This window comes from Penaeus chinensis, chromosome 40, assembly GCF_019202785.1.
Source record: "Penaeus chinensis breed Huanghai No. 1 chromosome 40, ASM1920278v2, whole genome shotgun sequence".
NCBI classification, from domain to species: domain Eukaryota; kingdom Metazoa; phylum Arthropoda; class Malacostraca; order Decapoda; family Penaeidae; genus Penaeus; species Penaeus chinensis.
This window is the reverse complement of record NC_061858.1, coordinates 6,400,437-6,428,417: the sequence shown is the minus strand read 5'-3', so window position 1 is coordinate 6,428,417 and position 27,981 is coordinate 6,400,437. Positions and strand designations below refer to the sequence as shown.

Below are 27,981 nucleotides of genomic sequence, written 5' to 3'. Positions count from 1 at the left end.
CTCACTTTGTTGTTTTGTCTCTCCCACGTGTTCAAACTTTCATTTTATAATTTTTGAAAGGGAACCTTAATAGGGTATGTGAGTAGAGGAGATGTGAATTAAGGTTTTGTTTAATAGATTTGTAATTTCAGATACTTTGAATTTATATGTATAGATATATGTATGGATAAGTACATAAGTAAAGAAAAGAGAAAAAGACAGGACTATAAAAGCTTGGGACTTGAGACTAATTGAGCCCATATTTTACAATTTCTTTACAAAAGTTGACTTAAGAATCTTCATTTTGTTTTATCTGTATATAATGAGATGTTGAAATATATTTGGGAATATTATGTTCCATTTCATGATTTTATTTACATCTATTTGTCAAAGCTTTTTTTGAACAACTTTCTTCATCATTTTCCATGAATGTTTTATAATTTTTCAAAGTAATTTAATCAGAAAGTAAGAAATATAGGTAAAGATGGATATAGATACATTTCCTGCATCAATAAAGTTCAAAATCTACTTAAAATAACTATGAAACATATACTTTCTATGTCACATTTGTTACTTTATTTATTTTGAATCATAGTTTGCGAAAATTAACCTAGCACTATAATAAATTTTCTGTCGGATACCATAAGAAGCAAACTGACAAAAGGTATTAATGTCATATATGAAACGAGAAACCAGATGCATGACAGGTGAAATGATTATGGCTGGTGTGAGGAATAGTTGGGCATCTTATCTGCTGCTTTTTACATCCATGCTCTAAATTTGGTGAAGGAGAATGTCAGATAAGATTTTGTGAATTAACACTTTTATTTTGATATTTTTTTAGTTTTGAAATTCAGTTACCACATCCATATTGATATTTGAGCTAAAAGGTTGCTGTCACACAGAAAGGTAACATTCTCCAAATGGACAATTTTAGAAATATTAGTATATGAAGCTAAAATCAAAGTAAAAAATGTGTAAATGATAATTGATTTTGTATCAGCATAAAGATATCTGAGGATATGAAATATTAAACATTGCGTTCTGATAGTTTTTATGTGTGTAAAGAAAAACAAGAATCCTTAAATATGTATCACATTCATAGAGAATATCTTTATAAGCATAAAATTTAATGAATAAGCTTGTTGTTTGCAAACATTATTTAGTGCAACATTTATGATTGTAGATGGCTTTATGCCATTTTCCGGGATACTAGTAATTTTACAGGTGTATGCAAGAGGCCAGAACAATCCATTTTCAACGGCCATTTTATGAGTTAGTTTTAATCCCTGGCGTGTCATGTTATGTTAAATAGGAGAAATGGCTGAGGTGAGACAAAATTGGCCTCAAAACAGCAGATGGTACCTTCAATTTATGCATACCTATATACTCATGTATTTGAGTTCTTTGCTCTTGAAGTATACACAAATTAGTACTGAGAAAGTCAAGTATTATTGTTAACTGAAAAGTTTTTCCTCATACACTTGTTTATATTGAGATGATATTATTCTTTATAAATTTTCTATGTACAGGTCATATCCACCATAGATATTATTGCCAAGGCACAAATGAATGGAAATGCTTTTTTTTTTATCTATGGATATTTTAGAAACGTATAAATGTTCCATTTTCCACGCCATTTTTTTTTTAGATTGTTTTGAGAGAACTAATGAACTAGGAGCATTGATCTGATATGGGTATTATTATTTTCAAATTATACATTTGAGAAATATACTGAAAGGACCTTTTCCTTTTCTTCAAATTTTGTTATTTTAGTAATTACCAATCTTCACTCTACTACTCGCAACTGATAGAAACTTCAATATTAGTTTTCAAGTCCTAGTTAAAAGAGTGAAAAGAACAGTTAACAGTGTGTCCTTGTCCTTACTTGAGTTGTAATTTTGACAGATAAAGGGTGAAGTGGTGTAATTTATTAAAAAAGACAGGAAGTTATGACCGAGCATTTTTTTTTTTATTTGATATTTTGAACTGTCAAAAAGTGTGATTTTTTTATTTGATAGACAAGTATGTCTTATATTTCGCATTTAAGTAACATACACTCAATATTCTTTTTACACCAATACATTCAAATTTGAGGCAAGTGGCAGATGGGTTACTTTATAGTTTTGTCTCCATGAAAGAAAAATGCTGAATATTAAAGGGGAAAAAAAGACCATACTGATAGATATGTGGCAGTTTGAAATAATTACAGTCTCATTTCTTTTAATATTTCCTTTTTTTTATTATTATGAATTGCATTTGAAGTATCTAGTACCAGATCCATATGGATGAAGTCTAACAGTCATAATCATTATTTAATATAGGCAATAAGAAACTATGGACATAAAAAATATGTATATGTATATATATACATATATATGTATGAATGTATATATGTAGATATGTATACCTATATATGTGTGTGTATTTATATATATATATATGTGTGTGTGTGTGTATGTATATATATATATGTGTGTGTGTGTGTATGTAAATTATATTTTTGTTGATTACCTTTACATGTTTATATGTATAAATATACAGTCCTTCCTGTGGGACATGATGCATACACTGTTAAATAGTTGTCCCTTAGCATTCTCTGTTATTGGAGTAGCATATAGGGTTTTTTCTTTTTGATGAAGTGATGTGATGATTGTTTAGGGATGACTTGATTTTTATTTTTGCTTGGAACGACCGGAGATAGTCAAAAGAAAAATCTTGCGCTCTTGTTTTCAAATGTTTTGATTCCTTTTTAAAATTTTCATAATCATGTCATCTATGTTTCATTTGCACTTGCAACAAGATATCTTAGGTCATACACTTAATAAGAGTTCTTTTTTTCCCTGTCTTTGGTTATGGTTCCTCAGTTTCACATTTTCAGTGTGTATTTTATTTACTAATAATCTTCAATTACTGTCTTTTTACCTCTGGTATCCATACTCAAAAGGTCTTATTTCAACTCTTGTCTTCTATTTGCTGGTAACTTTAGTAAATGTAAATAGATATCATCATAGTTTTCCATCTGGCTCAAATATACAGTGATTTCATTATTGTTTTCAATTTACATGTAGTCATATAGCATGTTTATTTTGGTGACATTATACTCTTGTTGTTTTTTTCTTACTGTCTCTTAAAGCATTATACGCTGACAGCTTGTCTACATTTTGTAAGGCAGGGTTCTCAACTATGTAGCTCTGAGCAGTTGACTTGTGTAGACTAACCAATCACATTTTCTCATGCAGATACAAGATGGGTATCTCAACATTTGCGTCAATTTTTTGTTGGGTTTTGAGGCACCCCTTATATTTATGTAAGGGGGTCAACAGCAGTTGTCAGCTGAAGAAACATTTTATTGAAATATATTTAAAAAGATTTATCAGTATAAATAGAGAAGGAGGTAGGGAGAGTTACAGATTTTAAAATCCTCTACTGGATTTACAAAGATATGCAATAGATGGAAAGAGATGAATTGAGAGTTTGAACATGTTAGAGGGGAAAGAAATATGAATTGGTAAATAGGTTTGTTGATAAATACAGTAATTGTGTGTTTGCAGTTACAGTAATAGTGAATAAGTTGATGGTGATTTTCCTTGACATAGGGTTATGTAACATATACATTAAGTGAGGTGTTTTACAGTTTGATGATCTTTAGAATGTAAGGCATGTATATTTTCACATGGATGATACTGAACATACCTTTGAAAATTTCAGCCACACTACTGAAAAAAGCATGTATGTGTGGATGTGAAAATAAGGCACAGTGCATTTACTTTAAAAAACATTGTGGTATATTCAGACTTTAAATCTTTATTCAGATCCATAAGATAGTTTTTTGGAGTTTGCTACACAGGAATGAAAATAGATCACCTGAAAATAAGTTAATGGATGATTCAGTTTGTCATTTGAGTGGTTGTTTTATGTATGCACCAAACTACTCCCAGTTTAAGTATGGCTGTTTTCTCCAAATAAGAAATATATATACACACATATATACATATATAGTTTGTTTAATATATTGTGCATTCTTACAAGTGTCCTCTCTTCAAATTTGCTAAAAGACCTTACTTGGTAGAGTATATCATATTTTAAAATGTATATAGATAAAAAGATATAGAGCTCGTAGGTAATATCAGATGTATTATATAATTATTAGTGAATCTTATTGATTCTTCTGTGATATACACAATTACTAATGGTGTATACAATGTATGTGTGTGTTTTTGTGTATATGTTTAGAAGTGAGAGAAACTGCTATAACATATATGTTTATGGATATGTACATATAAGTTACATTAAGTATGCATATATATGCACATATGTGTATATAGATATAAGAATTACTCTGTGTATTTATGTATACCTATTATTATTAAGTGTATATATGTATATGGATATTTTTCATTACTTAATTATACATTTATTGATTTATATATATATATATATATATATATATATATATATATATATATATACATACATACATACATACATTCACACACTCATGGACATACAGACATTTACACATTTATATGTAATATACATTTACATATGTATGTGTAATATACATTTACATATTTATGTGTGATATAAATTTACATATTTATGTGTAATAAACATTTACATATTTATATGTAATATAAATTTACATATTTATATGTAACATATACATATTTCTATAATATATATTGGAAGTTTAATATACATTTCTCTAAACTATGCCTTTCTGTGTACGAGTTAAACATATATATAAGTATACAGAGGTAACTGAATTGACATGGTATGTATGTATAAATACATATATATACATAAATATATATATATATATATATATATATATATACACATACGTACAGATATATCCATATACATATATGCACACACAATAATATATATAAATATATATAATATAAATTAGTATGTATATACATGTAAACATACATAGACACACACCTACACTTACACATGTAACTAAATATGTATGTATATATGTATGACTTTATACATATATTTCTATATATAGACATATACCTGTGTACATAAACATACATATATGTGTATATATACATCTATGTGTGTATGTGTATGTATATATTTCCATATTTATTTTCATATTGTATATATATATATGTAGGTAGATGTATATTCTTATATGTATATATAAACACACTATATATGTGTATGTATGTATGAATATACATATATATGTATATATACTATTATAAATACACATATGTGGATATGTATGTACGTATATTTGTAAATGCATTATGTATAACTGTGTGTGTATCTGTGTGTGTGCGTGCATATGCATATATGCACACACACGTTTATATGTAGATATATGTTTGTGCATGTGCATGTATATATATGTTTATATATAAATATATATGTATATATTTATATTTATGTATAAATATATCTATATATATATAAATATAATTATGTATGTGTGTGTGTGCACGCACGCGTGTGCGTGTGTGGATGCATGCATCTGTATATACATATGTTTATATGTAGATATGTTTGTGCATATATATATATATGTATATATTTATATTTATATATTTATATTTATATATCTATATTTATATATATATATTATTTATGTTATATATAAATATATATATACATACATGTCCATGTTTAGATATATATATTTATATATATACATATATATATGTATATGTATGTCTGTAGTATATATATATTATGTTTATATATTGATATATATACATATATATATATATATATATATGTATATGTATGTCTGTAGTATATATATATTATGTTTATATATTGATATATATACATACATAAATATGTATATGTCTATAGTTTAAATATGTATATATTTGTGTATTTATTTATGAGTATATTATACATATATATAAGAAAGTATGTGTATATATGTATGCCTTTACATATATGTGCACACATATTTACACAATATATTTATGTATTTATGTATATGTATATTTATGTATATATGTGCACAGGTATGTGTATATATGTATGTGGACATTTACTGTACATTTACATTATTATACACATACACAGTGCTTATGTAGTTTTACTTATATGTGTATAATGTATATATTTAAGGATTTATGTACAGTATGTATCCACATACACATACATGTATATATGAAATAAGATGTATATATATATACATTATGCATATACCAATATCGAGAAACAGATGCATACATACATGTACAATGTATTTAATATATGTTAACCTCATGTGACTTCTCAAAGAAAGAAAAAAAAGAAAAGTTATCAGGGTTCATCATTACTCCAAAAGTACAAATGGGTGGAGACTATTTTCCGGGACCAACAACCCCTCTCAGCTGGTTTTCAGGTGTAAGGGCTCCTAGGATGTATCAGGCATCAGAGATGAGAAATATTAGGAATGCTAATCTACTACAGCAATGCCAAATACACACAGAGAAGAGGTTAATGTACATGTAATTATGCACACATCTACACACACAAGTACACTTGGATCAACACATCTTCCTGGCATGTGTGCATTCAGCCTTATGGGGCCAGTTGGGTATTTGATATATTTGTTATGATTAAAAAAATATATTTTTAAAGTATAATCTCATAATGAGGAGGAGAGAGAATGTTATTTGCCATATGATTGTTCTATGATTGTATATTTGTGACTTTAAATAGACTAATGCTATGGTGTCCAATAGGCAATTATCAAAGATATATGCATTATCAGAAATGGATATTATGCCTTGATTCTGTTGAAGTTGTCTGACAAAAATTTGACCATAATAGAGCAAGGTACAGTTTATAGAGGGAATGATGTATATACTGTCAAAGAGGGAGTTGATATACATTTTTTGCTGTTCTTGACATAAGTTTTGTACATCAACACATCAAAATACCATTTTTTCACTTAAGTCAGATAAATGGACACAAATGCATATATATATACATATATATCATATGTATGTATGTGTATACACATATCTTTTGCCCAAAATTTGGTATATACATGAAAGCAGTTGTATTCATGCATAGTGACAATATGAGAAAAGATTTAGGATTAGACATTTAAACATAGGCTAGTACGTAATAGAAGGTTCTTTGTTGCTTAGACGAAATGTACAACTTTGGATCAGAGGATTTATTTATTTAAATATTTTTAGGTGATAGAAATACTGTCATTTGATATTACGATCAAAATACTAAACATTATATTTCCCTTCATGGTAATAAGTAGGATTTATGTTTTCCCCTCATGCGAAGAAAGTAGGATTTTAGTGCATGGATGATATAGAGCATTAAATGTGATTATTTGTATATTACATCAGCTATGCCTATGTCATATGTATGTATATATTAGATTTATGGATGATGTAAATATGATATGTATATAAGCTGTAAATTTGTATTATATACATATTTTCATATATATATGTGTATATACATCTGCATATGTGTATGTATATATATGCATGCACATGTATATACACAAATATGAATATATATATATACAACCAAAAGTATATATGTACATATATACATACAAATATATATACATATTCATACATGCATAAAATTGTATGTATGTGACTATGTATTTATAATATATATGTTTGCATATAATGTATATATATATAATTATATATATATATATATATATATATATATATTTATATGTTTATGAATATATGCAATATATGTATAATTATATGTATATATATTATGATAATAGCTCTTGCTGTAGGAATTGATATATATAGATAGATAGATAGATACATTGGAGCCTCTCCAAGTATGGTTGGATAGGCTAGATATCGGTTTTGTGTTCAGGGTTTTTTTTTTTGGATATTACTCTCAAGGCGTTATTAGGTGAGTTATGGCTGAATTTATTAAAGATAAAGGGGCAAGATTTTAGACAACACTGAAAGTTTAACAGATGCAAAGAAAAAAAGAATACTCCCACATTTTGTTAGGAATACAGGATTCAGGGGACAAATAACTACCCTTTTCACATAGAAAATTTGTTATGTATGTTTTAGAGTACTTCAAAGTAGATCATTAGAAAGTGCTTTGTCATAGGAGTTAACCCAATCGGTGTGGATGGAAAGAATACATGCCATCCCCACTGTAATATAAGGTCATTTTTTGTCTCTACATATAGATGGCTCTAGAAGTGGTTAGTTACCAAGGAGTCAATTATTAGTCCTGTCTCACCTTTTACTGGATTTCTGGAAGTGTTTTTTGCATTATTTCATTGTCCTTAATGTCATTAACATGTTGATAACAATTTAACAATTTTAGTATCAATAACAATAATATCAGCATTAATATAAATAGTATTAGAAAGAAAAACATGTTATCCTGCACCTTCGAGGAATGTGGAAATTAGGAGAAGTCACTAGGGCCTACTGATAAACTCCTTGGTAGCTGAGAATGTGTGGAGCCATCTGTATGTAACAAAATTCACAAAAAACTACAGGGGACAGAACATAAATCCACAGTCATTGGGTTAAGTGCTACAGGAAATTTATTGTTATAGATAGATATCAGTTTTTGGTAATTTTTTCTGCTAATTACAAGTATGATGTGATTTAAAATCTTAAAAATACTATTGATGCCAGGTGCACACACACACACACACACACACACACACACACACACACACACACACACACACACACACACACACACACACACACACACACACACAGACACACACACACACACACACACACACACACACACACACACACACACACACACACACACACACACACACACACACTTCCACATCCCTCATATGTGGATATATTTTTTTAAGAAAAAATGTAATAGAATTAAGTTAAGCAGTATTTTACAAGTTCAAATGTAACTAAAGCACAATTTAAGTGGACTGATAGCAGTAGCAAATATAGTTAACAGCAATTATTTATCAATGCTTTATACTTAAGAAATTGAATTATATATTTTAGTGGAAAAGCATATCTTTAATTAGAACAGGTATTTAAATAATGGCCTTTGCCTAGGAATTAAGATAAAAAATCAGATTGATATGATTGCATATATTTAATGATTACTATTATTTTTGTAATTGTTATTACTGTTGTTGATTTTATTATAATAACATTACCATCAATATTATTATTATTATTTTTTATTGTTATTGTCACCATGGGTGTTCAAACTTCTGTTATCATTTTTTCATTATGAATTTCAACATTGTTGGTATTACAGTTGTTACTATTTTTAATTTTTAAATTATCATTATGGTAATGGGCAGTTTTTATATGACCATCAATATTGATAGTGTTATTATGTTAATACTATTATTTTAATAATTTTGAATTTTATTTTATGTATTATATAATTCATAATTCTTAAAAAGAAACTGGAAATGAAATTTGAATGTATATATTGATCTTCATGAATTTGTGAATGTATTTTTTCTTTTATTATTTCTTGTAACACTAAGTTACTGTTAATTATGTAAGGATTACAGAGGAATAATCTGTGCTAACCACATGTGGGTGGCCCTTTTTAGCATGTGTGATGGGTGGTTGAGTTTTCTGAAAAGTTTTATTAAATATTTGATTTGTGGCTGATAAGCATTTGTGTGTAAGTGAATGTATGCGTGTGTGGGTGTGGGTGTACGTTTGGTGTGTGCATAATGTTTGTATGACTATATGTGGGGGTGTATTGTAAATGTCTTTCCCTCCTACACCCAACCTAGGAACTGCTTTGGGAAGTCACAGTTACAACCGAAGTCAAGACCCTTAGTATGTATGAACACACGCAACCACGACAAATTTGTTAATTGTTGCGGAGATGCAGACTTCTGCAACCGAGAGGTTACCCTTCCTACCGAATACAAACCCCCAGGTAGGTTTTGGCCGAGTAGTGTACCCTCAGTTTATCTTACCATCTCTTGCCCCTCTTCTGATTCATATGTTCAAAACTTAAAAGGAGGATGCCTGGTACTTTGAAGATAATGTGGCTCCCATTTTTTTCCCCCCTCTCTCTCCAAAATATCCTAAGCTCACTTTATAATCAGGTTTTTTTTTTGTTTTCTATAACATCATAGTTTTTGGTTTTGGTGAATTTGACATTTTTCAGTGTTTCAGCCGTCTTTATTAGCTACTGAAGAGCTGTTAGTGAGTCTAAAAACGTCATTCTTATAGACTGAAGGAAGTTAATACCTATGCATTATAAGAAAGACATTTTTTTTTGTAAATTTAAGCCCAGTGCATATGAACTTGGCCACAATGGAAGATTGCACAAGTTCTCCTGTGGTAGACCAACAAGCCAGACACCTCCCAGTGGCAAATTGCTGGAATATGTACTGTATTGTAGTTGCTTTAATTTTGTGATTATGTGGGGAGTTCAGACACATTTGTACTGATGTGTAAAATTGTTTGATTTTTGTTCCGTTGGAATAAAATATTGCTGTTGTGTATGTGTTTAGTCTGTAGGATAGATCAGCATTATTTACTAGTAGTTTCTTTTTTTATAAGCCTTATTTTGTTAGATGAACTATGCTTATTAAAATTAAGAACTGATGATTATTATTCCTTAGTTTAAACAATGGTAATATTCTCTTTAGTAATATGTCTATTGTTATTATTTTAAACATTTTCCTAATCTTTATTACTCCATTTTCCCTACTTTTGCTTGCTAGTATAGTATGGTCTGTATGCAGTAAACCCTTTCCATTTGCTAGGGTTATGGAAGATGGTATTGTATATAGTATTGATTATGCAGTAATGCTCTGCTGCATTGCATTGCAATATACATCTAAACACTAAGCAAAAGATGAGAGGCAATCACACAGGAATAATTGTCTCGCAGAGGCTGCAGAGCTTTCAGGGATTACTTGAGGCGCATCACCTGTGGCAAAGGCAACTATATCGTGAATGAAACAATAAATGCGACTGACTGCTGCTGTTATCATGACATGTGTAATGTGCAGTTCAACAGTACGCAATGCGATATTGCTGACAGACTTACCCCTGGTCGGAAACGAGGTGAGATGAGATTGGAGAGTTTTGAGGGTCTGGACCCTAGTCAATTTGTCCCATGATTTGTGTTCGGGAAGTGTAACTGCAGCAAGCATGTATGGGAGGAGACGCGATCAGTCCTTGTACTGTCAGACTTTACCTACATGTGGCATCATTATTAGGAATGCAGTGAGCAAAGTTACAATAGTTTAGATTTACAGTAAATTTTATGGATGTATTGATGTAACTAAGAATTCAAAAAATTATTAAAAGGTAGTTTTTTTTAAGGAGAAGAGAATGTGTTTTATTGAAGCTTTTGAAATAATCACTATTTTGTCTTTCTTGTCAGTAAAGTGTTTTAATTGATTTGATAAAACATATGAATGAAGTACAGGAATATAACAGATATCAGGATTTATCATTTGAGCTATTAAGATATAAAGGTGATGTGGAACAAAGACCAATAGTTGATATATTCAGAATTAAGATCATTCATAGGCTGATTGATTATACCTTCCATAGATAACAGTTCAGTAAGAGTATTCTGTGTTGCTGTTGTTTATACTTGAAAGACACTAAAACTACTTACAAGATATTGATAATAGATCTGTCTTTGCTTTCTTTTTTTTGTTGTTGTTTATTCATTTATGTAATGGAAGGCATTGCGTGGGTGAGAATGGCTAAATCCTTTGCCTGTTAATTATCAAAGATTTTATATGGTATCAGAGTTTGTATATTGTGGGAATGTGAAGCAGTGACATATAGTGTTTGTTCATTCTCCGTTTCCTTTACTTGAAATGGATACCTGTTCCATGTTTATGCGAATTTAGCTAATTTATTATTTTTGTATTCTAATGGAGCTTTGATATTTCAATAAACCAAATAGTACTTCTATGTGATATTATGATGTATGGAAAACCATCATTTAGTTTGATTAAAAAAAGAAAGTGGCAGAGAAAAAAGGTTTGAATTATTGAAATAAAAGTAAACCATAATTTTTGCTTCATTGATATGATTTTATTTTATGTGATTTGTTTTGATTAAAGAAAGCAAAATATTCAGTTAAACAATGAAATAACAGTTTTGAAGAGTATATATAAATGAAATGTAATGAGAATGTGTTTGTTATTCAAAAGAAAGGCATTACACGTTTAGATGTTCATCTGCCTTATTATTAGAAATATTGACATGAAAATCTTTTGCTGTCTGCTATTGGGTTTTGCTGTACAGAATTTGGATATTGGGTGCAAAGAAATATAAAAGACGAAAAAAAAAAAAAAAAAAAAGGAAGTTTATAATGCGCAATCTTTTGCAGTCCTCAATCTTTTGCTGCTTTTGTCTGGAATATATGTATCTTTTTATATATATATTGTATATGTATATATATATTATGAATATATATACATATTCTTATATCTACACATATTTGCGTGTGTGTGTGTGTGTGTGTTTTAATATATATATAAATATATATATATATATATATATATATATATATATATATATTACATATTTATGCATTTGGACCTGTTTTTAAGTATACACATTTATATCTATGGATTTATATATATATGTATATATATATATTTATATATATATGTATACTTATATAGATATTATTTGTGTATATGTATATACATAAAAAGCAATGTGTATATAGATATATATTTTGTGTATTTATGTGAATTTGTATATGTACATGAACATATATTTAGATTATATATATGTTTGTGAATATATATGTAGACATGTATACATATATTCGTATACACATAAATGTGTGTATATATGCATGTACATATGTATATATATATATATATAGATAATATACAATTATATAATAATTATATATACACATGTATATGTATATAAGTATGGATATTTATATATGTATATGTATGAATGAATATATTTGCATAATATACATGTTTACTTATATCTATATATATATATATATATATATATATATATATATATATTTATATATATATATATATATATATATGATATATATATTATACATATATGTAATATTTATATGTTTTATATATTTACATATTTATGTATATAGACATAAATATATACATCTATAAATATATACATATAAATATATATATATATATATATATATATATATATATATATATATATATATATATAAACTTTAGTGCACATATACACAGGTGTGGAATATATATACACATGTATGTATATACATACATACATGTGTATTTATATATGTGTATGTATATATACATATTCATATACATATACATATACATATATATTTAAACATTTCCACTTACCCTCTGTTATTGTGCTTAATTGGTTGCCCACCTACAAGTTATAGTGTAAATTAGTGATAACAGAACATAATGGAATAATTCTAATTTGTTCTCAGAAAAACAATCTACTCATATATTTTATAAATCTGATTATTTGTGTGGATTGCATCAAGTGCATCTCTTGCAGAGTGAGGTTGTACATTCTTATTCAATTCTGTATTCTGCATAAGTCACAATAAACTCTGTTCTGACATCATTAGCAGATGTAACAAATTGAAAATATAGAGGAGCAAAAGAAATTCAGAGACCGTTTAGACCATTAAACAATAAAATGTAGAAGTTAATGAAAACATAAAATAGAATGACTTCAAGATTGATTTGAAAGGATAAACAGGTTCACCTAATAGCCATGAAAGTACTTGGTAATTGCACCTTGCTTAGAAGACAATTCATCACATCCTTCTGACTGAAAATATACAGTATATAGTTTCAAAGCATCTATCAAGTTCTTAATTTTTTTTTTAACTCTTGAAAGTTCTGCATTGTGCTAAGAAATTATTGGGTGTTTCTTTTGTCTGATCCTAAATGTATGCTGACAACACTTGCTGACGAGGTAAAGTCTTGTAATACTTGTTCTATGGTCAGAAAGCTGGTAATTAACTTGCCAAATTGCTAGATGCATAGCCCATGTACTTCACTTAGGTATGTGCTAACAGAGGGGTGGAAACTATTGAGGTGTGCGTGATAGCGTTAATTTGCGATAGCAGAGTGTGTGATAGCAGATGAGTACATAGATATGTTTATAAATATACATGTGTATTTATACGTATATCTATTCATGTATGTATAAATGCATTTATAATTTTGTATATACATATATATAAATATATATATATGTATATATACACATGTATACATTTATGTATATGCTGATATACATAAACATATAAATATACATATATCGTAACAAATATTGATATATAAATATTCACAGATATATATTAGATATATGTAAATATACATATGTATCTTTTATTTATATGTATATATACATATGTATGAATATATATACGTATATTTAATAATGTATATATAAATATATATGTAATATATATGTATGTATACATATATACTTTGATATATTCATATATGTATATATATTTATATATTTATATACGTGTATATAGGTGTATATACGTGTATATATACACACCCATATATATGTTTATATATATATAGTAAGATATAGAAATATACTATGCATATATACACTTAATATATATTTATATATATATATTATATGATTACATATGTGTATATATATTTTTTATATATCTTTATATGGATAAATATACATACATTCATACACGTGAATATCTGTATATACATATATATGTGTGCATATGTATATATATAATGTATGTGTATATATATGATATGTGTAAGTGTATACATACTCATATATGTGTGTAGATAGATAGAAACATATACATATGTATATGTAGATAGATATGAATATATATATATAAAAATTAATCACTGGCATTGAGACCCAGCCTGGGAAGCGATCCCTATATGAGTACATATTTTCTTCCACAAAAAGGTACTTATCCTTTTACTTTGTGTGCCTTGATATGGTTTTAGATTAATTCTACTCAATTCCAAATCAATATTCACTGATACTAAGAATATTATTAGCATGTTAATTTCAGCCACGTAAGCAGTTGATGAAAGGAATCCTTTTTTATGCTCTGTTAATGACAAAACCACTATAGACATTGTATTCTAAAATGCCATATCCATCAATCGCTTGCTCAGACCAAGGCATATGTTTAGTAAAATGATATGTGTAGGCAACAAATTTTATGGCCCTAGGATAGTTGCCCACTTTAACCTCCCTTCCCACTCTTCTTGATATTACTGATATTCATATATATATACTGTATATATATTATATACATATGTATATGTTAATATATATATGTATTTAATATATATGTTTGTATATATATGTAATATATATATGTGTATGTATATGTATATAATATATATGTGTATTTAAATGTATATATGTGTTATATATATGTATGTTTATATATATATATATATGTAATATATGTATATTTATGAATGTTTATATATATATATGCATATATACACTTACAAATACTTATGAATATACAAATGAATGTACACACATATATGTATGTACACATATATATATATATATATATAGCCATAATTATAAACACATGTGTATATGTATATATACAAACATATATGTATACATTTATACACACATTTATATATATATGTATTTAAATGTGCATATATATATATATATAAATATATTTGTATATGTATGTATGTATATGTATATGTAAGTACAAGATTTGTGTATGTATGTGGTTTTGATATATATATGTATATTTATATACACAAAAATGCATATATAGTTCCTTTGTTTTTGTTGACGTGATGGTATATTTGTTATAGATCATGTCATTGTCTGCTTGTTATGAATATGAAAATTCTTTATGCTTTTATCCAAGGATGCATCATGTTGGAGTCATATGCCGAATTTTGGAGGTTCTAATATTATGTATGCTTCCATTTGATTATTGATGATTCCCTTCTTTCTTTGTTATGGTCATTGTCATTATTTCTCTCTTTTCATGTCATGTATATTTAGTAATAGTTATACAGTACCAGCTTGTATGCTTTATCTCCTAGAGGAATAATGGCTGTAATTTTGACCTATTTATTGCATTGGAAATACATTTTTGTTTGTTACTCCTTGTCAGTGGTAGTGTTGTGGTTTCCTTTTTTCGGGCGTGCGATTGTTTTTTTTTATACGTTATTCTAAGTCAGAGAAGCAGAGATTTGGTTCTCTTAGGCTGTTCAATTCCTTTCCTTGGTTTGTTTTGACAAATGATGAATCTGTTTGAGTTCTATAGAAATTCCAGTGACTGCCTTGGCTTTTCAGAGATATTTAACATTTATGGTTTGCACATAGCTAACTTTTTTACACAAACTATTGCACAGCTGTCAGCAGAAAGTATGGCTTTGCAGTTCAGGGTGACAGTGTTGACTCCATGAAGGCAATTTTTTTATGATTCTGTATTAATGGACAAATTCCTTATCGTAATATATATACAACTTTGCCATTGTAGGTATGATCAGCTTGTACCAAAGAGTGTTAGCTTTACGTAAAAAAAAAATGAATAAAAAGAAATAAAAATAGAAGTAAAATGTGTTGTAAAATGTGCTAAAATGACTTAGGATAAAAAATTATATATATTATTTTTCACTCTAGTCATATTTCATTTAGGGCATTGAATGTAACTGTTTAATTTAATACTGTTGAGAAATTAGTGTCTGTCTCAAAATTTTATGGGTTTGTATCCTACACTTATTTGCTTACAGTATTGTGCATATTCATATTTACAACAGTAAATGTTTACATATAATTACCTATTTGTTTGCTAATTAAAAAAAAAAATACTTTTTAGTTCATTGGTTCTTGTAGCTTTTATGTTTTTTACATATAGGCATATAGAAATTGATTTAAATTGCCTTTTAGTTACTAGCATTTTTCCTTATTTCCTCATCTTCATTGTTAATGTTATTATTGTTGTAATATTCTTTATCATCTTTTAGTCTTTTGTTTTAATTATTTTGTTGGCATTAGACAACACATTTTATCTCTGTGCCACCAGCTGGCTGAAATATTGAAAGGCCAGGAATGAAGGCAAGTGACATGTTTGTTTTCATGCCATAAATGCACTTATTAAATTCTTTTTTTCTCTGATACAGAAATGTATGAAACATTATGGTCATATTACTGTTTTTCTACCAAAATTCCCCCTAAAGTATCAAGCCACCACGGCACAAAGTCTGCATGACAGAATGCTATAAACTATGATCATCTCAGTCCAGTGATTACATGATATACATGTATGAGATTGTCATTCATATCATGACATGATATACATGTCATCTGGAGACAAAGGATCATTTTGTTTTCATGGTTAACTCTGAATGTTTGTTTTTATATATATAGATAAAGAACACATAATAAGAATAGATACAACTTTTTAAAGATTGTTATGTGGAACACATTACTTATACCTAACAGTTCTCTTACTTAACTCTTAACTCACTGCACCCAGGTATTAAGAAGTACTTAGTCAAGTTTTTGGCATGAGCCTAGACATTAACGTTGCTCTATGTGGCTCTGACTGCCTTTAAGGCAGGAGACATGTATCATGTGTCTTTAATACATAGCTTTCCAAAGTTGTTGGAAAACAATTATTTTATCATTCGTTTTATTATTAAAGGCCCAGAAAGAGAGATGTACAGCAAACAATTGAAATCACTTAACGAGAACTGTGCAAATATAAACTTTACTATGGCCAACTCTGTGATTTAGATTTCCTGGATGCATCAGTTAATGTTCAAAATATGCCAGTTAAAATTCTCCGATGTGTGCATACTGGATAAAAAGTGCTATAAAACTCATCCAAATGGCATTGTTCAAATTATCCATAATATAAATACATCAAAATTATACTTATTTGAACTGAAAGAATTATTCACTAGAATAGACCAATAAAATACATATTTCTCTTCCTGTCTGTGCATGCAGTACTGAACTTTTTAATGACTTTCAGGAGTTGATCTTCATCTTTCTTCTGTGCCTCCTTATCCTGTTTTTGTTCCTCCATCTCCCTTGGCTTCCTCTCTTTGTTACAAGCTGAATTGATTGGGAAATTATCACTATCACTAGTATAGTCATAGATTTATGAAGAAATTTACATCTCGGTCCCAAGTCGAAATGTTTGCTTGAGTCTGATTATGTGTTTTGTTTTAGTATGTTGGTCCTTCCTAAAATTATACCAAATCATGCAGTCAATATTTGTCATCCTGATAAGTTCTTTACAGTTTTTTCCTCACAAATGAGCAGAAGGTTAAGACAGAAGTATATTGAAAATTCTATCACTGTTGTATTCAGTTTTGTGTAAACAGGAGTTTAGTAATAGTATTGTTGGTGTTGAAGATGATTTTATTTCCCTAAAGGAATTATTTCTTCCATTGGTTTTCTTTACCACAAGATTTAATTTTCATCAGCAACAACCTTGAATTCAGGATGTGATGAAGATTGTTACTAGAACTCCTGGTCTGATGTACTGAGGCTAATAATTTCATGTTTTAACAAGTAAAATGTGAATTAACCAGATACTTATAGGGTTTATGTCAAAAAGAAAATTACAACTTGACTGTCGTAGTCCATCATATATGGTAGTCCTTATGGCATTAGGTAAATGATAGATCATCATACATTTCTCTGTGCTTGTGTTTCATACTTTACAGGTGATATGATTACTACTAGAACTACCCTTTTTTTGTCTCAAATGTCTCAGATTCTTTCCCCTTAATCTCTTTCTCTCTTAATTCTTCATCATTTGATATGTAAGCCACTGAGAGACAGTAACATGTGTTGCTATGCAGTAGGATTCTTGAAGAAGCTTTGTAGGATTGCTAGTTTGCCTTCTGTATTTGTCAAACAACTATGCTCATGCAATTTGTTTTTGTCTCTCCTAAAAACAAAAGATAAAAAGAAAGAAAAAAAAAAAAAAAATTCAGGTAACTTAATTAATACAAGTTTTCTGTCATCAGGTTAATTTGCCCTTGTCTGTGTTTCATTTAAAGGAAATTATGCTTATGATTTCTTCTAATATGATTTAAAGATAATTGTTTGCATTTTCCATGTTTTTCCTCACACTCTACTCAGTCTCTGTTATCTCTCCTTTTGTTTCACTAACAGTTTTCTGTTTTATCTTGTGATTATATATTTGATTACAGTTTTTTTTTTTTTTTTTTTTTTTTTTTTTTAATTATGACATGTAATGTAAAGTAAAGATTTAGCTATACTTTAGTTTACTTTATTTGTTTACATATAATAATATTTATTAATATATGTGGAATGTACAGACCGAACCTCAAGTTGGCAGACATGGAATCCAGCATTAGCAAGTGCCGTGGCATTGTGCGTCTTACTGACAGCCGTCCTGGTGGCTTTTTTATGCTATTGGCATCACCGCAAGGTAAGAGCAGCATTGTTCATATGTACTGAGGTGATGGGGTTGCTGTTGTTGGAGATTCATTCCCAGGTTTCCCATCATAAAACCCCCGGGAACTATTGTGTGTTTGAATGTTTTTGTGCATATGTGGGTGTATGAATGCATGTTGGAAGTATTGAAGTATGGGACCAAACTGTTATGGAAGAAAAATATTTCTGTTTATTTCTTATTATTTTCAAACTACTTAAGACACTTATAATCTATTCATGTTTCTTAATGAGTAATGAACCTTGTTGATTATTGCCTTCCTGTGATTTATGTGCAGTTGGGTTTATTTAGAATCACAGTTATTATTTATTTAATTTTTGGTTATTGGTTCTTTAACCCCCTGATGGTCAGGTTGAGATAACTCATCCATAGTGTCCCAGTTATTGGTAAACAAAAAGAAGTACATGGGAGTCACTAACATTAATTATTATATAATATATCAGTCAAATCAGTCAAAAATGGAGGAATGAACTGACACTTGGGACTCCAACACAATGAAAACTGTTAACAGATGTGTAGTTTTGTACATGCTGTCCATCAAGGGTTTAATTCTTTAAAGCTTTAAAGACTGTTTTATCTACTTATACTAGTTCTATTTAGGATATATAAAGAGAAAAGAAAATGATACTGAATCACGAACATCCCTACCAACAGGAACGCACAGAAAGAATCAGACACGGTTTCCCAGACGTAGAGTCAATTCTAGATCGATCGGAAGTTCCACTCATGGGCTCGCATACACCTATCAGAGAATTCATGGATTTGACCTCAAGTGGGTCAGGCTCTGGTAAGATTTTCATTTCTCTGACTTGGAAGAAATTGTATTATTGTCAGCCTGTATGTTTGTCAATATATATATTATTTTTTGATTGCTTTTTAACACAAATTTTTAATCTGCTCTGGTTATTATCATATTTGAATGTTGAAGTGATTAAGTCATTTTAGTTTCTTCTTGTTCAGCATATTCTTGCTGCATTGTCGAGGCTACTCATATTTTTTTCTTTACTTCTCTTTTTCTGTTTACTCATTAATTTTGTTGTACCAATTTTTCAGCATCAGAGTTAATTATTCATTTAGATGGAAGGGTGTTGTAAATCTTGTACAGTAAATAATATTTGCACCTAATGGCCATTTCTCACCCTATGCACAGGTTTGCCTTTGTTAGTGCAGCGAAGTATTGCGCGACAGATACAGTTAATTGATATCATTGGCAAGGGTCGCTTTGGAGAAGTGTGGCGTGGAAGATGGCGAGGAGAATATGTAGCCGTCAAAATATTTTCTTCAAGGTTGGTCATATTGTTATGGAGTAAAGACCCCAATGATGGCTTGAAAAAGGGTAGTTTGTATATTTATGGTTAAAGAAACAGAATTACATAAAATTCTTTACATTTACCATAAAAAATTATACTGAAGTGATTCTATAGACTAAAATCACTTTCCTGTAATTTGTACATCATAAATGTTTAAAGGTAAAGATTAAGAGGAAGTAAATTACAGAAAAATATGTGTTTTTCTCTTACAGGGATGAGCGTTCTTGGTTCCGTGAGGTTGAGATCTACCAAACAGTGATGCTGCGTCATGACAACATCCTTGGCTTCATTGCAGCAGATAATAAAGGTGAGATAGAGTGTTGTGTTGTGATATAAACTGATCTTTATTTTTTTATTATTTTTTTTTTTATATACTCAAGCTTTGTATACTGTATCTGTAGTAATTCTAATTAGTTGACTCTAATGTATAGTATCATAGAAATGAGAAAAATATTACAATTGAGACCTAGTGATATATTTCTATTTCTAGCATTTTCAACATATCAAACCAGATGAAGAAGAATGCCTGTCAGAGGAATGTATTCCAGACAATAAATTAATAAATCTTTTGACAGATAATGGAACATGGACACAGCTTTGGCTTGTGACCGACTATCATGAAAAGGGCTCACTGTTCGACTACTTGATGCGGTATACAGTTGAGACATCTGGAATGATTCGAATGGCTTTATCCATTGCAACAGGCTTGGCACATCTCCACATGGATATCATGGGAAATAAAGGTATGACTGTCTTACTAGTGTGTGACTAAATAGCTTTTGTTAAAACTTTCTGCTTTCTGAGTGTTCATTGTCTCATACCCAGTCCTGTGTAGTTCTCAATTCTTGATGCAAAAAAATGGGACTAACTATAAAAAAGAAAAAAAAGAAAAAAGTTTTCAATTTAATTGAAAATTTTCCCATTTTTTTTTTCTTTTGGATTTTGGTCTTGGTAAAATTCTTGTTAATTTCAGTGTGAAGGTTTCAAAATTTATTAATTTCATCACTTGGAAGGTAGTGCAGATCAGCTCAATTATTGTTATTAATTCCTACAAAGCAGCATACAAAAAGCTTGTCTGTCATCCTGTTTACCAAAATATATATATTTTTTGTCACATTCTTCACTCACCCAAACTGAGTTCTGTTGTATCAAAGTCAGGCAGCATCATTTTATGTAGTTTTAGATGAGTTTAAAGGATTTTGCTGTTATGAAAGCAAAGTGGATTAATGTGTTATCTCTACAAAGAAGTGATGTACGTTCTGGTCTTTGTAAAATATGATGATATTAATTAACAGGAACCCTACATATTTCTGTAGGAAAAAAATAACAAAATTGTTTAAATTCAGATAATGAAATGGATGTCCTTTTTTAGGGTCTAATATAGGGGCCCCTCAAAGGATGTAACCCCATCCTTCAAATATCTAGCAACATTTCTTCCGATATCCTGCTTTGTAGCTGCTTGAATTGATATCTGATTTCTTTGTCTGTTGTCAAAAGTGGAGCATAATAACTTAATAATTTTAACCCATATTTTCTTCCTTACAGGAAAGCCAGCCATTGCTCACAGAGATTTAAAGAGTAAAAATATTTTGGTAAAGTCCAATGGAAACTGTGCCATTGCTGATCTTGGCTTGGCAGTCAGATATGACTCAGCCACAGACAGTGTGGACATTGTCCCCAACAACAGGGTGGGAACAAAACGATATCTTGCTCCAGAGGTGGGTGATTATACTGAGAATTTCTCTGGTAATCATGCATATTATTTATAAGTAGAGTTAGCAAAGTACTGATTGTATATTTATTATGAAAAGTTGTCCACCACTTGTTCATTTTAAAGAAATAAGTCCTAATTACCTCACTTGCTATTAATATGGTTCCTGTATTAGTCCCAAGAAATAATGATGAAACCATTACTGAGTCTGAAAAAGTATTAGTTCCATGTATTATGCTTTCTTTGTATTTATATTACTTTTTGGTCATTACTCGAGCTGTTTTACTTGCATTTGAGATAATCTGCATTTTTGTATGTTTAAATTTCTTTTCTAAGTGTGGGTAAATCTACTCCAAAAGCCACTGCAGTAATTTCCAGTTCTCTGAGTTCTCAAAAAATAAAAATAAAATAAGAAAATCTTAACACTTTGTGATGCAGTTATCATCTAAACTACTGTTTTCCTTTCCAGTGTCTGGACGAGTCAATGAACATGAATCATTTTGATTCCTTCAAACGTGCAGATGTTTATGCACTTGGTCTTGTCTATTGGGAGATTGCAAGGAGATGTAACACAGGTAATATATGAAATCTGTTTCAGTCTATTTTTGAGAGAGAGAGAGAGAGAGAGAGAGAGAGAGAGAGAGAGAGAGAGAGAGAGAGAGAGAGAGAGAGAGAGAGATGAGTGAGTGAGTGAGTGAGTGAGTGAGTGAGTGAGTGAGTGAGTGAGTGAGTGAGTGAGTGAGTGAGTGAGTGAGTTGAGTGAGTTAGTGAGTGAGGGGTGTGGAAGGTAAGGCTGAGGTTTATATATGTTTTAATTTGTTTGTTTTCTCACCCTGTTTTTGTTTAAGAGGCCAGTATTGCATATGAGCATGTTATTTTTTGTCTTTTTTTAGTCTTTGATCATTGAATCTTATTTTTTTTTTCTAACAGGTGGTGGATGTGAAGAATACCAGTTACCATATTATGACATGGTTCCTAATGATCCAACCATTGACGAGATGCGAAAAGTGGTTTGTATATACAAACAACGACCAGTCATACCAAATAAGTGGCAGTCCTGTGAGGTAAGAAGATTCATTGTATATTCAATAAGATTTACATTCACACATTATATATTTCTTCATCACTGACATCTTAAGCCATTTGCTGAGGATGATGTCTAATCATGTCATTGAAAACTGGGCCCAAATGCCAGGTGGCAAGTATTCTTGGAGTGTGCATGGATGCTTCCCAACTTGTGTGCAGTAAACAGTTATTTACTTGCTTGGCCCAGTCTGTGGTTACTGAGAAGACATAGCCTGTCAGAAGTTATTTAGCCTCAATTTTGAAGAAAAAAGTATACCAAATTCAGAAAGCTTTGAGAGCAATTGGGTAAGTGCAGTACCAATTAGCGCAATATGGCTTAGGGAAGTCCCATTATGAATGGGTTAATAATTTGCAAGCTTATTGTGGTAGAAGTCACATATTCACACACACAGACACACAGAAAACCTCATCTATCATATACTGTTGGATATTTGCCTGCCTTGTGATATTTTGATGTCCTATCCTCATAACATCCTTGACGTTGCAGGACCTGCGAGTGATGAGCAAGCTTATGAAAGAATGCTGGTATCACAATGCAGCAGCACGACTGACCGCATTGCGCATCAAGAAGACTCTTGCCAACTTGGGTGCTCATGATGACCTCAAGTGCTAAGATACAATGCCACAGAGGAGGAGATTATTAGACCTTGTGATTAACTGTGTTCAATTCCTTAAAGATAGACATCCATCGGATGCTACGCCCAGTAGAATACTGTGAGAAGAGACACGGTGTATATGTGCATGTCAGTGTGAGAGTTGCGTGTGACGCAAAAGCATGTGTGAATGAGTAAAATATGCACATTTTTCTCCATACTTAGGTAGTAGCTCATAGGCTCAGCAACTGTGCACTCTGTTATAACGAGGTATGTATAACACCAAAAAACAGTACTTTGAAGTAATTTATGTTGCTCATATATTAACCTGAAGTTTATTCAATCTGGCAGTTATTTAAAGGGTTGATATTTTTAATTGTCATCTTTGTACCTGTAGAAAGTACAAGCAAAAGTTTTTTTTATGTAGTTTTTACATGGCCATGAACACACACATACCATTTCTGCTCTTCTCTACAATGCTGTATCTTTGTATGTATATTCATATCATTCTGTACTAGACTCCCTCTTAACTACATATATCTATACACATATGTGCATAAATGCTTTTGCATGTGTGTGTTTGTGTGTGTGAGTGAGTGAATGAATGAATGAATGAATGAATGCATGCAGGCAGGCAGGCATACACTGAATATAAACTTGCATGTGATACAAAATAATGTAATACAAGTACTCTCTTGCATATGTGTAACTTGTGTATAGCATGGAAGACTTTGATGCTATTTCCCAGTTTGAAAGTTTCAGGTTACAGTCACACCTTCCTTGACAATTGAATATAGGTCTAGTTAGGGAGGAGAATGCTTAAAGTGTCATGCAAAAAGAACTGTATTGTAGCAGGTGAAAGATACTATTACCTTCATTGTTCAGTGAGAAAAGATTGCCTGGAAGAATGATTATGGATGACTCACTTCCTCTGGGTTGTCCACCTAGAGTGTACTTGTCCACTTTAACATTGTGCATATCACTGGAAATCTGTGTAATAGGAAGATAAGTGTTTACAGAGAAGCAGCAATTGTTTGTTGTGTTTTTAAGATAGTGGATCCTTATCCGCTGCAAAGTAGCATCTTTTTACACTGGCCATAGTGTTACATATCTTTTAAAATTGTTGTACTTTCTAACAATCAAAGAAAAAAGATGGGATGGAAACCTAACTCTTGAAATTGGTAGCTGGGAAATATTTGTTTACTTAAACAGAAGTAAATTATAAATGAACCAAATAACACTAATGTCTGATTAGTCTCATATGGCAAAGACAAATTTTTTTGTGTTGACTGCAATTGACACTTTAAAATTTTAGTTGTCTATGGACCTTTATTGCAGAGCAGTAGTTCATCATTTGTTGTTTCCCAAAGAATAATGATAAACATTGGACTTGCATGTATGCATATACACATACACATATGTTAGTGTTTAATATGTCTGGAAATTTTTCTTTTGCTTCTTTATATTCAAGGTAATTTGATTCATTATGTTTCTGCATAAAATTCTTTATATATATATATATATATATATATATATATATAAAAGTTATATACATATATTTATTTATGTATATATAATGTATGTATAGATATGTATAATATATATATAAAATATATATGTATTATTTATATGTATAATGTATATATATAATTATATTTATATCATTTATATGTACATAATATATATGTATATAATATATATATATATATATATATATATATATATATATATATACATACATATATACATATTTATAATGCATATATATGTGTATATTTATATATATATATATATATATATATGTATATATATAAAAAATGTATTTATATATATCTATATATGATATATATATATATATATTATATGTATAATGAATATATATACAATATATATTATATAAGTAATTTATATATGAAATATATGTATAAATATAATATATATTTGTATATATAACATATAATAAGTATATATATATATATATATATTTATATTTATATATCTATATATGTTATATGCAAATATATCTATATGTGCATAATATGTATGTTTGATTATATGTATGTAGCTTTACTTATCATTTACTTCAAGTGGGATTTTTAATTGGTGTAATATGGAGATGATAAGCATATGTATAAGTGATATGTTTAAGTGTTTCATGTTTATCTATATTTCAGTGAGAAGAGTAATGAATGTGCATTATTTAGCAAATAATGTGTAGTGCAGGTCATTGTTCTCTCTCTTTCCTCCCCCACCTTCCCTTTTCATAAACACAAAAACACAATAGCACCCACACCCACACAAAGTGTAATTGGACTACATGCTGATGAACTGCTTAGTTAAAACATGGAACTGAACAAAACAGAGACGAGTAGTATGTAATAAGAGAAGATTTCACAAAACACATCGGCAATGACTTCAGAGTCGCACATAATCAGGATAAAGGCATGATATCAAAACATTTATCTTCCTATGAAAAATCAACTCTGGTTGCTACTTCTTTTTTTTCTCTCTCTCTCTCTCTCTCTCTCTCTCTCTCTCTCTCTCTCTCTCTCTCTCTCTCTCTCTCTCTCTCTCTCTCTCTCTCTCTCTCTCTCTCTCTCTCTCTCTCTCCCTCCCTCCCATTTTCATTTTCCCGTTTCATGCTGTATGAATGTGAAGTAACAAGGTTAATGGGTATATTTTCAATGACTTGACACAAACAATTGCACACATATGAACATAAACTAAGGGGTATATATGTATTTTTTTTTGTTTTTCTTTTTTGTTATTTTTATTATTACTAATATTATTGCCATTATTTGAATTTACTTCCATTTATTTGTCGAAGGTCCCATCTGTTAAGATTTTGCACTGTTTTTATTTAATGAATCGTTTTGATTCTTTTAAGTATTCTACAGTATCTTGATTTATTTTATTGTTGATATCACAATTTTAATGTTTGATAATTTATGTATTTATATTTTAATAGTGGTAGGTTTGTATATAAGATATTTTAAGTTAGAAACAAGAATTTTCTACAAGATAGGATTTTTTATTTCAAAAATGGATTTGTTTGTGATTCATCATATATTGAGGATTAAGTTCCCTTCATTTTTTTGTAATACACATGTTTGAAGTCCTTTAACCAGAATGTGGCAATTAAGTGTGTATTATTTTATTAAACATCTGTATGGCATATTTTACATAGTTGATCACAATTGGTTTAAAGTGTTCATATGTATTATCAGTATGTTTAGATGGATATATTTATATATGTATATAGACAGTAGATAGCTAATAGATAGAGCTGTAGTTACATTTGCCTGAAGCAGAAATTTCCTGAAGAATGAGAAGGAATCTTTGAAAACAATAAGCTGATTTCATTATTCAAAATTGCAACAGATTTTCTTACAAAGAAAATAGAATGATTTGCTCTGCAAAATAAAAATAAAATAGAATTGTTATTATTTTATGAGAATGAATATACAAGGGTGAACTTATAAGAAAAAAAATGTGCCATTGTGGTAAATTGATTGGAATCAGATTTGAGAAATGAAGGGCTGAAATGAAAGGAGTCTTATCATTTATTGGTTGGAGTGTATTGCAGTTTTAACTTCTGAGGAGTAGAGTCTTGTTTCAGTTCACATTTGGCTTTGCTTATGAATGAAAGTTGTTGCTGGGTTAGGAGAGTGTCTCATAAAGCATGCGTGGTTTGTTTCCATGTGGAAATTCTAAACTTTAGAGCTATATGTTCACTGATTCCCTAGGATTACTTGCTTGATCGAGTGGCATTACTAGTGTATGTACCACTCAGCAGCAATTTTCTTTTGTTCCAAAGGCTCTTTTTTAAGAGGAACGAGCCATTTGCCAAGTTTAGATTTAATGTTCAAGTAATTTCTTGGCTTCTGTG

At 29.6% G+C, this 27,981-nt stretch overlaps 1 protein-coding gene across 3 annotated transcripts in view; it reads left to right on the top strand.

Annotated features, from left to right (window-relative positions):
- Window positions 1-24,394, top strand: part of LOC125047025 (TGF-beta receptor type-1-like) — a 45,342-nt gene extending 20,948 nt beyond the window's left edge. Inside the window, exons 4-13 of one of the 3 annotated variants that reach the window (XM_047645051.1) lie at window positions 10,828-11,003; window positions 19,256-19,368; window positions 20,047-20,179; window positions 20,543-20,678; window positions 20,915-21,009; window positions 21,278-21,445; window positions 22,248-22,420; window positions 22,883-22,988; window positions 23,344-23,477; window positions 23,987-24,394. In XM_047645051.1, the coding sequence (XP_047501007.1) occupies window positions 10,828-11,003; window positions 19,256-19,368; window positions 20,047-20,179; window positions 20,543-20,678; window positions 20,915-21,009; window positions 21,278-21,445; window positions 22,248-22,420; window positions 22,883-22,988; window positions 23,344-23,477; window positions 23,987-24,112 (1,360 nt within the window). In that variant the 3' untranslated portion in view covers window positions 24,113-24,394. Of the gene's footprint in view, window positions 1-9,712; window positions 9,862-10,827; window positions 11,004-19,255; window positions 19,369-20,046; window positions 20,180-20,542; window positions 20,679-20,914; window positions 21,010-21,277; window positions 21,446-22,247; window positions 22,421-22,882; window positions 22,989-23,343; window positions 23,478-23,986 lie in introns of all 3 variants that reach the window. The other 2 variants (XM_047645052.1, XM_047645050.1) reach the window with 2 other exon arrangements.
- Window positions 24,395-27,981: the final 3,587 nt, after the last annotated feature.